At 44.3% G+C, this 14,549-nt stretch overlaps 1 protein-coding gene across 1 annotated transcript in view; it reads left to right on the top strand.

The window, feature by feature from the left end:
• LOC138521228 (ciliated left-right organizer metallopeptidase-like) overlaps positions 1-14,549 on the top strand; it is a 579,350-nt gene that overhangs the window by 527,858 nt on the left and 36,943 nt on the right. Inside the window, exons 12-13 of the mRNA XM_069633917.1 lie at positions 9,292-9,575; positions 9,748-9,927. Coding sequence (XP_069490018.1) covers positions 9,292-9,575; positions 9,748-9,927 — 464 coding nt within the window. The remainder of the gene's footprint in view (positions 1-9,291; positions 9,576-9,747; positions 9,928-14,549) is intronic.

Raw genomic sequence — 14,549 nt, 5'->3', positions numbered from 1 at the left:
GGGACGTGCAGCAACAAGGGGTGCTGTGACACCCACAACACCGCCCATCAAAGGAGTACAGGTCCTTGGTAGTAGTGGGAAGTAAAGGTAGTAAAGGGATAGTGTTAGCAATGGCATATGAACAGTAATAGAGGAAGAGAAGACACATGGTGGAGTGGGAGAATGAGAGTAGCTAGTGGCAAGGGTAGAGTGAGGCAGAGAGAATAAAATGAAGAATTGCAGGAAGAAAGGAAGTAGAGTGGGTGGAAGGAGGGAAGAGATGATAACAGTCGAGATAGACATAGAGCGGTAGTCTGAGGTAAGACCGATTTCAAGAACCGGAAGAAGAGAAGTAAGACCAAAGGGTGGAGGTGGAAAAGCAGAGTCGGAGATCAGAGGGAAAGTGAAGTGGTGGGAGGAGAACATCTTAAGAGACCATTATAGTGAAGGGTCGGGTACAAGCGGGTGTGAGAGAAGTGAGAGTGACACCGGGTGAAAGAAGGCACCATCCTTAACTCTCTAGACTACTAAGCGTGGTAATTCAGGGAAAGTTAGAAAATACCTGAAGGAGTTAGGTAAGCACCCTCTTAGAGAAGCCAGACTTAGTCCCAGGAAGAACGATAAACAGTAGGGGGGGGTCACCTGACGCTAGTTACTAACCTCCAACTACAGACACCTGGATTAAGGAGGCAGGGTCAAGGCCAAGTCAGAAAAGAAGAGTGGGACGGACTTAGCACCATCCTTTTCTAAAAGACCCGGTAGACCCTGCGAGCCACTATCATCTACAGCCATCCTATCTGTTGTACAGTTCCAATAAAGATCCTTGGAACTACTGTGCAATTCGGTGTGGTTCTTTATAGCAGGCCAATCAGTCACAACATATATAGGCCTCTTTTTAGAAAAATAACTGCTTTGCCAATAGAACACACAGATAAAAATACCTAGTGCATTATAAAAACAGCAAATACTATAAAGACACAATACACCACTCTACTATATTGTAGGTCCACTACCTGGTGTTAGGCACATTACATATAAAGCAAAAACAAAGAGGTGATGGCTGGAAGGTTTGGAATGAATCTTAACCACTGGCAATGCTCTGGGCAACCCTCCAGACCACCGTTCTTCCCCTGCCAAGCCATTACAGAAGGGGAAAGACCATATGCAAATCAGGCTTGGCCCCACCCCAAAAGGGGCCATCCAGCCCGAACTGCTAGGCCACATCCCTTCTGCACGAGACCACAAGCATCCCCAAACATGTTTCACCCTTGTTGGGGCTCATCAGTGAGGAGTAGCTTGGGTCTCTAGGCCCAGCAGGCACGGGACCCAGGTCTGGGCATACCCGTCCCACTCGGGGTGAAATCTTAACCACTGGCAATGCTCTGGGCAACCCTCCAGACCACTGTTCTTTGCCTGCCAAGCCATTACAGAAGGGGAAAGACCATATGCAAATCAGGCTTGGCCCCAGCCCAAAAGGCGCAGTACAGCCTGAACTGCTAGGCCACATCCCTTCTTGGCAGGTGAAGAGCGATGGTCTGGAGGGTTGCCCAGACCAATGCCAGAGGTCAAGATTTATTCGAAACCTTCCAGCCATTAACTCTTTTTGTTTTGCTACATTACATATAAAGACAAAGGTGGAGAAGAGACATTAAATAAGTTAAAATAGTCATACATCAACTCTTTCTCAATGATAACAATGTCACATAATGCATAGTATTCATGTTTGCAAAAATTACTAAGACATTACACTTGAGGGAAAAATAATTTGTGTGAATATCGATTCACATGTGGAGAGTATGACTTCACAGAATCGAGTAAAAATCATAGGTAACAGCTAAAATTCTAGTCCTGGGCCTAAAACTCACTGGACCCAAACTTGATGCAGTAAAAATACAGGTAACCCGAAATTCACTTGGGAAAAGTTTCTGGTGAGTAGGAAGCTCCCATAGCAATCAACAGGACAAAGTCAATAGGCAATCCATGTGTATGGGGAAAAATGCAGGTAAGTCCAAGTTCTACCCTAGAGGTGCAGATCTGGCAGAAAATAACCCCAAGGAGGATCAGCGGAAAACCCAAAGAACAGTTCCAAAGGTCAGTTCCAGAATCGAGAGCCACATAAGATGTTTCAGCACAGCAAAAAATGGAAACCAATGGGTAAATTGGGGTTAAGACCCACCTTCAAATAGTCTGCAACCTCCTTGGCATGGACCCTGAGGGGTCACCCTAGGACCCAGAGGTATTTACTCACAGCATTTGTGTTCCAGAAATCGGTTCCAGGAAATTTAAACAGCCCAGTAAGTATGAGGCTTCTTTTCAAGGTGCAATTTTTCAGGACTTCCCAGATACTGAACCCCAGAGCCAATGGCTCAAATGACTGAAAAGAAGAACAAACAGCCTTCCCAATTGGCAGCCCATCAAGCCAGAAGGAAAAGCAGCAGCAAGGAAGACTCTGTAAAGACGGGATAACCAGACACAGTAGATTTAAGTGGCTTGAATACAAAGAAAGGGTGCCTACCAGCAGAAGCCGGCTCAACGAAGAAGGCTGCATTGGGGGTGACCCAGGATGTCCCTCAAGAGTAGATGAGGTGGGGAGTCCCAACACTCTTATGGGTGACAGCAGCGAACAGAACCAAGACGGAGACCCTTAGCGATAAATAGTGGGTAGCAGCAGTAAAACAGCCTGCAGATGGCCTTAGCAGAGAAGGCCTGACCAAGCACACACGTGGGGCCAGCAGGAAGACAGAGGCGGCCCGGGGTGTATGTCCAGAAGTCAAAAATCCAATCCAGAGACCAGCCAAGGGATCAGCAGTATGGCCACATCTTGTCCTTAAATTGCAGGAATGGTGGGAAACGAAAGGAAATTCTTTAGACGTAAGTAGACATACTCTTCTGAAAATGTCAGTAACAACTGAGCTTAGGTGCAGGGATTGCCCTCAAGTGCCACCTCTCACAGAGGTTGGCCTAACACAGCTCACCAATCAGAATAGGGTTCTAAGAACAATGGGCAAGAAGGTCACACCATCTGACCGGCCCCGGAGTCTTCCACTAAAACTGGACGTTCCCCACACACACACAGACTGAGACCAGTCTAAACCAGTAAAAACCAAAATGGAGGCTAATTCAATGGGCTCACAAAGCCTGCCTCATGATTGCCCTGAACAAAGAAACACCCTAAAACAAGATGGCCGAGAGTAGGACATAAAAAATACATTGGTGTCTTTGGTAGGTCCGTAATAGGAGACAGACAAAAGGACCTGGTTGAACAGAGTATTTTATTGAAATTCTTAAAGAAAAGCAAACCTAATCTAATCCCTACATTCTAAGATGAATTCCCTACACTACAAAATAAAAAACTGGTGCTCACGAGGCATCTTACAAAACACATACTGTCCTCTGTCATAATCCTATTCTAGCCCATTTCCAACCTGCCATTCAGAAAAAGAAAGAAACAAACAAAGAAACAAAGATGGACTGAGTCACGGCTTAGTCAAAAGGGTTACTCCCCCTTTATAAACTTGGTGGTGGCTTGTGTTCTCACCTGCACCCTAACAATGCCCTTATGTTATTTTTCAATAGGATTTCCTATGATTAACCAAAAGAAAGCAATTCAAAAGTCTTTGTGGCAACTTCCCCAATGTACTTTCTCAAGAAATCAAACAAGTAAAGAAATGTATCCCTTCTTCAAGGATCTACTTTCTTGACCTGGATAGATCAGTCTGTCCAGGAATAACAACAAGGTCATCTCCTTGGTCCCAAAGGGGTTGGCTTCCCCTTGAGAGGCGGGGGCACGGACAAATTCCCTGGATTTGTCACATGTCCCCATAGCTACTAAATGGGTAAATTGGGCTACCAATGTAGTAAATCGGCTTACACCTCTAGTGAATCCAAAACTAAATAAAAGCTGCCACCAGCCTACCCTCTTAAATCAATGTTAAGTGATATAGTCACCTGAGGGCACAAAGGGGTGGGACTGGGTGTAAACACTGGAGGAGGTATCTGTACTTCTGCCCTCTATATGGCAGAGCGGAGGCACAGAGCACCCCAGCCAAGGTTCTCTATGTGGTAGCAATGGGCGTGCAACCAAGGCTTAAGTTCTGAGGAGGTGATGCAGGCTGGTTCTTAAGTACAGTGAGTCCCCAAGCCCCCACAAAGGAATGTCCACACACTGTTATGTGATAACACATTTCTTTATATAAAAATAACATTCAGCGATATATACACAATTAATAACACACTTTACTCTGGCAATTCTAATATGGCAAATATATACAATGTTTATGTGGTACCACACTTGGCTATAGATTCCTTTAAAATGCATCCACTGCTGACAGTTATGTGGCATACAAATCATGCAGCAAGGTGTATCAACATAGATCATAGGAAGGAAAGCAGGTCCGATTAAACAATGGCAGAATGCTTTCTTTAGCTACAAAGACACAATTCTGAGTGAGGATCCCCCCACCTGGGCAACCTGTAATAAGTATTAACAAGCCCAGTCCATAAATGTTTAATCAGTCTTGTTTCCTGGCTGGTCAAAAAGTTCAACCACCCCAATTTACCTGAGATAGAAGAGTTTCTTCAACGGTTTGTCGACAGATCCTTCATGGGTGGACTCCCTTTAAAGCAGGAGCCACAGGGTATCGAGATCCTCGAAGAAAAGTGGAACACTGGCGTCGGGACAGCATCTTCGACCTTCACGGTGCTCTTAGACGATTGTTCGTGGAAGACCTGGGAAGATGAGGCTTGGGGGCCACCTCGATGCAAAGTGTTCGGTGCCGCAAAGAAGACTCGTGATGGATGTAGGTTCGGCAGCAGGTGTCGGGAGTCACTCTGGTCTGTCGGTGCTGCAGCCGCAGCACATACTTCGGAATAGCTTCGCCGATCGGGACTCGACCACGTGCTGGACCTCATATCTTCACTCCGTCAGTGTCCTTGAGATGTCTTTGTCGGCTTCGGGTGGTGGGAAACTCACCGGCGGACTCTCCTCGGTAACCAACAACCTCATCTTTCTCCAGCGGGACAAGGCGTTTGACAGTGATGGCAAGGGAGCCCACTGTCAAATGTTCTTAGGCAAAGGTGGAGCTTTCGCAACTCCGGTCGTCGAGCAGCATGGCATCAAGGTGTCCCCGCTTCTGGCTGACACGACTCAACTGGCTTTCAGCGGTCATGGAAATCTTCCGAACCCCGGTCGACGGCAATGGACTTCTATGGCCTTGATGTACCAGCGCTTCTCTTCAAGATTCTCGGAGAACCTCTTCTCCGGTCGACAGCCTTTCAGGACTGGCTTCCAGGGTGACTCGATGCAGAGCAGCAGGGTTTGCACGATGGTAGCTCGGGGAGAGGTCTCCTAGCCAGGCCCTCTCTAGGATCAGTCCTCGGCAGACTCGACAGCTTTTAGATTTCATTGAAGGAAATGCAGCACCAATCCTCCTTCTTCTAGCTGGGATTCAAGGATGAGCTTCAAGTTTCAACTTCAGCTTCTGAACAAATTGGTAAGTGAGGGGTCCCCAGATATACACATCTGTCCCTCATTCACTCTGGCTGAGCCAGGTTCAGTCAGCCAATCACACGGCAGGCAGCCAATCGGGCTCTCGGGTATTCAGGCTATTCACTTCCACCCAGACACCCGTAACAAGGAATGTGTATTGGGTGGAAGCACTCAGCCTTTTTTTTTTTAGAACACCACACTGTATTCATGTCGGTTTCAGGCGGGACTGTCTCATTTATTGTGTCACACAGACAGAAACCAAACACCAATAACATAGAAGGCATATTGGTCACACCCTCTATTCACCTAGGTCCCACTGCAAGGTTGTACCCACATCATACAGTCACTGGGAAGGCTCCAGCCAGTCTGGCCTGGACTTCCCCACAATACGGTTCTTCCACCCAACATCCTGTCAAGGGAAGGGACAGAGTCGGGGCTTCCCAGGACTTTGGGAAACAAGGTAACAGGCAATAGAAACCAAGAGGCCCCAGGGGCCATCTTGCCGTCTATCAAGAATCCACTTATTCCTATGGCAGGGCCTGGGTATCCCAAAATGGAGGATACTCGGAGCTCCTGTCATATCAGCATGAAGCTGCCACCAGCCCATACCCTGCTCTGTGGGCAACACACAGGTGCCCAAAAACATACACTAGTGGTACAGGATTGTACCGCCAACCAATGGCTGCCATAAGAGTATCCCAAGGGTCTCTGTTCACCACAACCAAAAAGAGGAAGAGCTCTACTGCCAGGGGTCCCAACTGGACTCATGGGCAGAAAACACAGAACGCACATGATAAGGGAGTACAGGACACGGACATGGAGGCCCTGTCCCTCCAATGCATTTCCAGCATCACACTGGGAGCCTTATGCGCAACCCAAGACCATATACTCATAATGAGTGAAAGGGTTGCAATGGCAGGGGGACTTCAATGGAAGTCCCTGTGGCCACCAAAAGTAGGCATGTGATCCCAAGTTAAAAATTAGGAAGATGTTAAAGGGACCTTAAAAAGTGACCATATAATTCCCTGAATGGGAATTCTGTCTTCATAATTATGCTATGCAATTCTATGCAATACCAAGCTATATCACATAGACGTTTTGCTAGACTATGCAGTTATGCTATAATAGGTACTTTTATTTGATGTTGGCTATGGTCTGAATTGTATACCAAAGATCAATGTATGTGTCTACCTAATTGAATTTCTTTCCTACCTATGCAGAGCCCACAGCTGAAAAACGTGTGACCACAATGCAAGTACTTTATTACCACCTTAGTGTGTGCTCCAGGAGTGCAGAACATGGGCTGCACTGGTGTGGTCATTGTCCGACCTATTGTTAGTTTTAGACGGGGCCTCAGAACATCAGAGAATGCACTGCACCAATAATGGGGCCCTTCAATATTCATTTATTATTGTTGAGACATTTAGTTTTGTTGAGCATGACATGTTCCCTTACAGACACTTGTGAATGCTTTTTAATAGAATATTTTATTTTTAAAAGAGATGAGACTGCACTTGAGAGTTGGCATATGGCTCACTTGGTAGTTATCAGTGGCGATTGTCTGATCGGATTGAGCTTATGTTTGTTAAATTCGTAATTTGACAGCTGGGAGCCGTTATGCTGGCACTGCAACGTAAACGGCAGGGTGCAAAAGTGCAGGGCAAAAGGCAGTGTACACATGTGTACTCAAGGCTTTTACACCTTCCATTTATTTTATGGTTCTGATGAACATGAGCCACTAGGAGTTCAAAGGCAAGTGATTGAGTGCTCACAGTAGTGAGGCGTGCTATCCTCCCCCTTATGTTGGGGGGGGGGGGGGGGGGGGGTGGGAGAATGGCAGGTCTTAGTTTTTAGGCTCTACTTCCTTTGCCCAGTCCGAATACCCGCGAGTATCTAAGGACAGAGTAACTCACATTTCTAATGCTATAAATTCTGACCGTCCCTAGGTATCATCCTCACCCTTAGGGATAGAACTTACAATTAAAGGGTGACAGAGGCAGTACTCAGGACTGTCACCTCGAAATGTCAGCAGACACATCCTTCCTGCTTTCCATCTTTCCCTCGCCCACACTGTGAAACCTCTGCTGCCGGACATGTGTTTTATGGGGCATGCTTAGTAAAACAAATAAACCGAATCTGGAAACACCTTAACAACACCATCCCCATGCCCCCAGCCCCATCTTTTTACAATGCCTCCTGTGTCTACGAAAGGGCAGTCTACAATGTATGGGGAGTTTGCAGTGTCTAATAATCTGAAGCACATTTTACTAAAATAACTGGCCAGACTTCCATGTCTTCAGAACAAGAAAGACACCCATTGTCCCTGAGCACATATTGGTAGACTGTGTTGTGTAATGCAGTCCATGCTGTTCCCATTCCCGAATATTGATCTAAGAACAAAACCACCACACAGAATAGCATTTCCTTTTTTACTCCTATAAAAAAGTTGTTCCCAACATTTAAAAATAGACTTATTCTATTTCCATCTCAAAATTGTGTCTGGAGCATTGGTCAGTAATATTCTTCCAACCTGCAAACTGAGTAAATTATTTACGCAAATAATTTAGTATGTTACATGATCATCATCCACACCCATTTGCACATCACAGAAGCATAAGAGCATGACACAGTTACACTCCTCATAGCAGAGTGTACTACTGAAAGCTATTGTTCAAATCCAGCTATAACCTATATGCTTGGCATTTCCAGCCTGTTTCCGCTAGTGCACGTCATACGTTTGAAATCCAGCTGGAACATTGAGGCTCAACGCAGTCGACCTCCATTGCGAAAGCAGAAACGGCGACGTTTGCGGCACCAATTTGGACGCTGATTATACCATATTACCCTCTCTGAATTCCAGAAAAACCTTACATTTGGAACCGATTTGACTCTATGGATTTTGTCCAGTTGTCCACTGGTATAATTTATAGAGATCTGCTTTTGGCACGGCCCGATTAATATTTCTTAGACTTATCGACAGGATTCCGGGACCAGCCTTACAGGTAGAGATCACTGTGTGGTTTTTTATAAATTGTAAAATGCTTAGCTTTGCTTTCTAAATACATTGTGTATATAAAGACACAGATGAATTCCAAAGATGTATGAAGCCTACGAAACTACTATCTGTTAACTGTGTCAGGCCTATTCTATTGTATGCTATATTGTCCTTGTCCTGACACATGAGTAGTTGACGCACAGCATGCCTTGGCTAATTTTAGCAATCATTTTCTATGATTGTGTTTCCATCCCATTTGCGTTATTGTAACTAATTATTGCGGTTGGGTGCATGACTTATTAGTGACCAGATTGCTCTTTTTGATTTATTTTTTGATTTATTTTTGGCCCATTGCCTTTAGACCTGAATAGGTGACTGGGGTTTCCCTACTTGAGTGATCCCCTTCGCTCGTATGGGAAACCCTCCTTGGGATCAATTTAGTAGCATCTAGGCCCACTGTGATTTATTTCACTGACTCTCTTACTTGCAGCCAACAGTTAAATTAGCACTTTTTCACTTTACATGATGCACTTTATTATTGATATATTAATGTTTACATTTTTGCGTATATATTCCACATGAACTCCAGACGATTTAATACTGATTTTAATGTGTACAAATTCTAATAAATATAGTATTTTAAATGACTTTTTGTCCTTTGTAGGGTGATCTGTGTTGTTACCTTTAGGGGTCCTTCCCTGTTTTGGCGGTCAGATTGCGTCCTTTTGAGTGCTAATAATTATGTTCCGCTGGTTTGACCTCTGTTTACACTAATAACCTATATGCACCGCCACATGTCTCAACTGCACCACTTTGATGTTTTCTGTAGGTACCAGGATACTATGGACGACTCCTCTGTCCAACTGGTCTGTTTTGCCAGAACACTACACGCTCCACAGACTCACAGCTAAATGAAGGGGTGACCAGCCCCTCTCCAACTATGATCGATTCCATGAGCACACCCAACGGGACTGCCACCCAAAGAACAATGCATTTCAAACTGCAAGGACAGCTGGAGGCGAGCAAAGCCCACCAAAGGATCTCAGAGACTGAGCTATCTCGCTTGGCCAACCTGGCAGTCAAGGCGCTTGCCAACTTTTCTGGGGTCACTAGGTGAGTATTGGTTATAGCAAATCAACTTTTTAGTTATAACCACAGTAAATAATTGACTAGCCCTCTTACCGAATGTTGGTGCTGCGGTGTATGGAAGGGGATTGTGAAGGTATGAATGTGTCTCACCCCTCATTTTTTCAGTAGTGACTTATCACATACTTATTCCATTCAGCTGCCATTTTGAGGGACTGGTGTTGGACACCAGGCTGGAGTTCACTGTGGAGCTGTGGCAGCCCAACACCTGTCCTGACTCCCTGGATGAGGTAACCCTTCACAGACTTCAGAGCAGCCTCCACAGTGCACAGATCATGGTTGATTTCAATGGCACAGACTTCGCACTGATCCCTGTGAGGTAAGAATATGAATAATTGTTTCCGACGTCTACCCATCACAAAGCCCCTGGTGCACAAAGTAACAACACAGCGTCACATGCGTATCTCTGAAGGCACATGTTATTTGATGCTGTAGTACGGCTTGTATTGTTTTGCTGGGTTAGTTTATATTCATATATCCTGAAATTTGGGACTTGTCCAGTTCTCTACCTTTGATCTTTAATCAATTCTCATGCTTTTGTCAATATTCCAGAAGCATGTGTAAGTAATGTCACTTTAATATCACATTCTGCCTGTTATAGAGATCTTTCAGAAACGCTCTGGGGATGTATTTTAGAAATCAAACCCAGTCCCATCGGAACAGTGCCTCCTTCATGTTAGTTGAAACTCTCTGAATTGGTAGTGTGGAAGTACAGTAAGGCTACACTCGTAGAAGCCGCAGACACATGGACAATGAAATACATAACACTTACGATACTGCAAAAGTATATATACATAATGTATTTATTATTTCATTAAGATAAATAAAAGCTGTAGAAAAATACTTTCAGACATATGCTAACACCTACAGACGTATATAGTAAAAAAAGACATAGAAGACAATGCCTGACAGGAAAATAGCAAATGGCCTTTTTTAGTTCATCAAACCCTTCCTCCATGGCCTTAGTCCATACAATTTTCTCTTTCATTGTCTGTGCTTTCTTTAAGGCTTGTAATAAGGGCCTGATATAAGAGCTGTAGTCAAAGACCCATGCACTGACATAATTACATAATCCTAGAAAACTCTGCTTTTTGTTTTATTGTGTGTGGCTTAGCTGTTTTCGAAATGGCTTCAGCTCTTTCAGGGGTGACCTTGTTCCCTTCATGTGAAATCAGTTGGCCTACGTACAACACTTCTTGTTGACAATACTGTAACTTTTCCTTGTCAACTTTATATCCTTTCTCAGCAAGTATCATCAATAGCTGAATGGAATCGCATCTGCACTCTTCCTCTGTTGTGCTGCAAATCAGAATGTCATCCACATATTGCAAGACAACACTCTCCAATGCAATGTTGCTCAAGCCCATCTGCAGGACCCCATTGAAAATTGAAAGGGACTCATAATATCCTTAAGGCAGTCTTGTACTTTTCAGACGAACTTGTCTGAATGTAAATGATGTCAAATCCTGTGAGTCTTTGTGCAATGGGATTGAAAAAAACTCATTTTTCAAATCAATCACCGTGAAATACTGTGCCTCAACAGGTATGTCACATAGAATTGTAGATGGGTTAGGGACTAGAGGGAACTCGGCCTCGACTATCTGGTTTATTGGCCTTAAATCTTGTATTAAACGCCAAGACCCTCCCTTTTATTTTTTAATCGGATAAACCACAGTATTACATGATGATTCTGACGTCACTAAGATGCCCTGATCCATCATGGCAGAAATTGTCTTAAAAACTCCTTCATCTCCTCCCCCAGACATGGGATACTGTTGTGCTTTTGGTAAAGTTGCTCCTGGTTTCAATTTAATCTTCATTTCTCCGACTCCTTTCAGTAAGCCTATGTCATACGGGCCTGTAGTCCATTCTGAGACAGGCACATTTGCCATGTCGTCATCAAAATATTCTGGACATTTTTGTGCCAGCATCATTCTCTGAGGCACCTCTCTTTTAATCATTTCCACCCAATAAATGAGATTTACCTCAAATCTCATCTCATCCTCACCTATTTGTTCTTCAAATAGATCGTCATCAGTGATGTCAATCTGTAAACTTCCCCAATGGCGATTATTGCACACCATTGTCTGCCTTCATCCTCACATCCATCAAGCAAAGCCATTTCACCTTTCACTATGACTGCTTGTATTGCTACGGGAAACACTTGTTCCTTTTCCTCATGCATAGGTATTCTTGGTCTGAACAGAAACTCATCTGGTGTTCTCATTATTCTGTCTGCAAGGCCTGGTAGCCCTAATATTAATATGCGCACTCCATATGCGAATAACTCAGGTTCCAATGGAATAGCTCTCATAGCCATTTGTCATGCGTATGCTCCAATCATTTCGCACAGTTTAAATAATGCATTCCTGGAGTTGAACATACTATGGCCTTTTCATGAACAAGATCGTCATATTTAACTTTGTCATCAAGTCTCGTCCCAATATATTTACAGGAGTCAGTCTCGAATACAGCAGTGGCACTTTCATGTCACACTCTCCTATAAAAACGGGAAGTTCTTTTGTGAAAGGAACACAACTTGTTGCTCCTGTAAAGCCCAGAGTATTCATAGCGTCACCGGTCAAAGAAAACTTGCCTTCACGTATACACGAGTGTGTCGCACCCATGTTGACTAAGAACGAATATTCTTTAACCCCTATAGAGACATCTACCATTGGTTCCTCGTGAGGGTTTGGTGTCGCTGATAGGACGGAACACATCAGGTCTCCCAGTGAGCTGTCCTAGTCCATATATAATCTTGTCCCACAATTAGTGAATGGATTTCCTCCATCACCAGTGGTATTTCCCATTCCAGAATTCAGTACCTGTCCTGTGCCTGTTGTTTGTAGAAGTTGCATTGGAGACTGTTGAGCCTGTCCTTGTGGAAAATTGGTCACATTCATCAGCAGTTGCAAGCTTTGCTGTGCTCTTGGTGCTTACTGCTGTACAGTGTGATTCTGCGCAACTCCATTTCCACCCTGCTGTGAGAACGCAGGTGGATTTATCATCCCCCCTCTTGTGAATTGGTCGTTCTGCATCATACCTTGACTTCTGCACATACGTGCTAGATGCCCTGTCATCCCACACGTCCAACACGTTGGCTGTGGTCTGAATATTTGCCCATTTTGCATATTTTGATTTCCGCCTTGCATATTTTGAAAGCCTCGCTGATTATTTTGCCGCCCTCTTCCTCGGAAGCCTCTTCCTCTTGGGTTAAACACATTATTGCTTTGATCAAACTGTCTTTGATTATTGACCTGCTGTGCATTTGATCCGTCTGTGCTAGTTATCATTGCCCCTTGAAGGGCATATTTTGATAGTTTTTTCAGCACTAATTTAGCCTCTTCGCCGTTTCTTACAGAATCCTTTTTGCGATGTTTCTCTTGCAGCAGCCTGCAATAATGCGCAATGGTCAGTTGTATTTCTGACTAGGGTTTAGCTTTGATTCCTACCAGTTTCTTGAACTGCTTCTGCACCTGTTCTGGCAGCCCTTGACATAATATATGGTAAAACACTGGTATAGATTTCCCCCAAGATTCACAAATTTCCAGCACCCATGCGTCTTGGAAATTCTGAAAGTAAAGCAATGGATCATCTCCCTCCTTCATCTTGCGTGTCATTTTAGCTCCCATATCAGAAATGTCCGGGTATAGCACTTGAAGCGCTTGCCATACCACTGTTCTGCAATAATTAAACGGTGCTCCGTCATGCGCAGTATTAACTGTAGTCACACCAGGGTAATCTGCACGTATCCAAACATCGTTAGCTCTATCACAAAGTATGGCGATCAAAAGACCTTTAATATCCCCTATAGCCAGCGTGTTTCCTCCCGTCATTTTTTCTAACTCGTGTATCCATTTTCCAGCTCCAGATGTCAACATTGGGAGCTTGTTTTTTTAGGTTTTCTCTATCCATCTGTGGCCAAGGTATATATTGTGGCCTTGTTCCTCCTTTCTCTAATAAGGGGAACTGTAACACACTAAACTCTTTTTCTTCTCATCATTTTTCTGTCTATCGCAGGGGTAATATTCCCACATCGCCGTCTACCTGGCAATGTCCTTAACCTGCTTACATATGGCGGTGGAGACACCCCCATCTGACCGTGTGACAATCCTTCATGCCGATCTGATTGTATTACTGAGTCTGGTGCTTTAGGTGTGGACCCAGTAGAATCCGACCATCTTATTCCCTTTCCCCTAGAGAAGCGTCTCTCGCGACTTCTCTCTTCTTCTCTTTCTTCTCTCTCTGCATCTGATATTGTCTGTGCCCAACTCGTGCAGCTTCTCTCATCCTACTCATTTCTATTTAGAGTGAGCCTATTTAAGGACAGCTCTCTATGTCTGCCGCATCAGGAAGCATACTCGGTATCGTACAACTGAGTGCTTTCAAGACGCTCATCCTCTCCCTTCCCTTGGTGTATCTTTTCTAGTCCAATTTCATTGTATATTCTATCGATTTTCTCTCCGATACTTCTGGTGTCGACATCATCTTCTAGATTTACTCTAGGCGTGCCTGGTACTGAATTGTACTCAGGAAATAATTCTTCTATATCTCCCCATTCTACTACTGTATCAGGTTTTTTAACCTCTTTCCAGATATTTGAGATCCTGCGCTCTCTGTCTTCACTTACGTTCTATGTCATCATCAAATTCTCTACGCTTCCTCGCTAAACCTATCTTCCTCTTGTTTCCTCGCATCTCTTCGTTCATCTGCCCTTCACATTTCCTCATCTCTCTTTTTATTCTCTTCTCTCGTATTTTTGTTCTTCTTCTTCTATTGTCCTTTGTTCTATTCTATCCTGATCATCAGCTGTTCTCTGCTTATTATCGCGTTTTCTTTGCTCTTCCGCCTTTTCCTGATGTCTGACCTGCTCGTCATGATATAACTGCTCTTGTTTCTGCCTATCTTTTTTCCTTGCCCCTTCGTCTCTTAATCGTCTTT

This window comes from Ambystoma mexicanum, chromosome 13 (genome assembly GCF_040938575.1).
Source record: "Ambystoma mexicanum isolate Mex_15411 chromosome 13, UKY_AmexF1_1, whole genome shotgun sequence".
Taxonomy (NCBI): Eukaryota; Metazoa; Chordata; class Amphibia; order Caudata; family Ambystomatidae; genus Ambystoma; species Ambystoma mexicanum.
The sequence above is the reverse complement of the archived record's forward strand: the minus strand, read 5'-3'. Positions and strand labels throughout refer to the sequence as shown.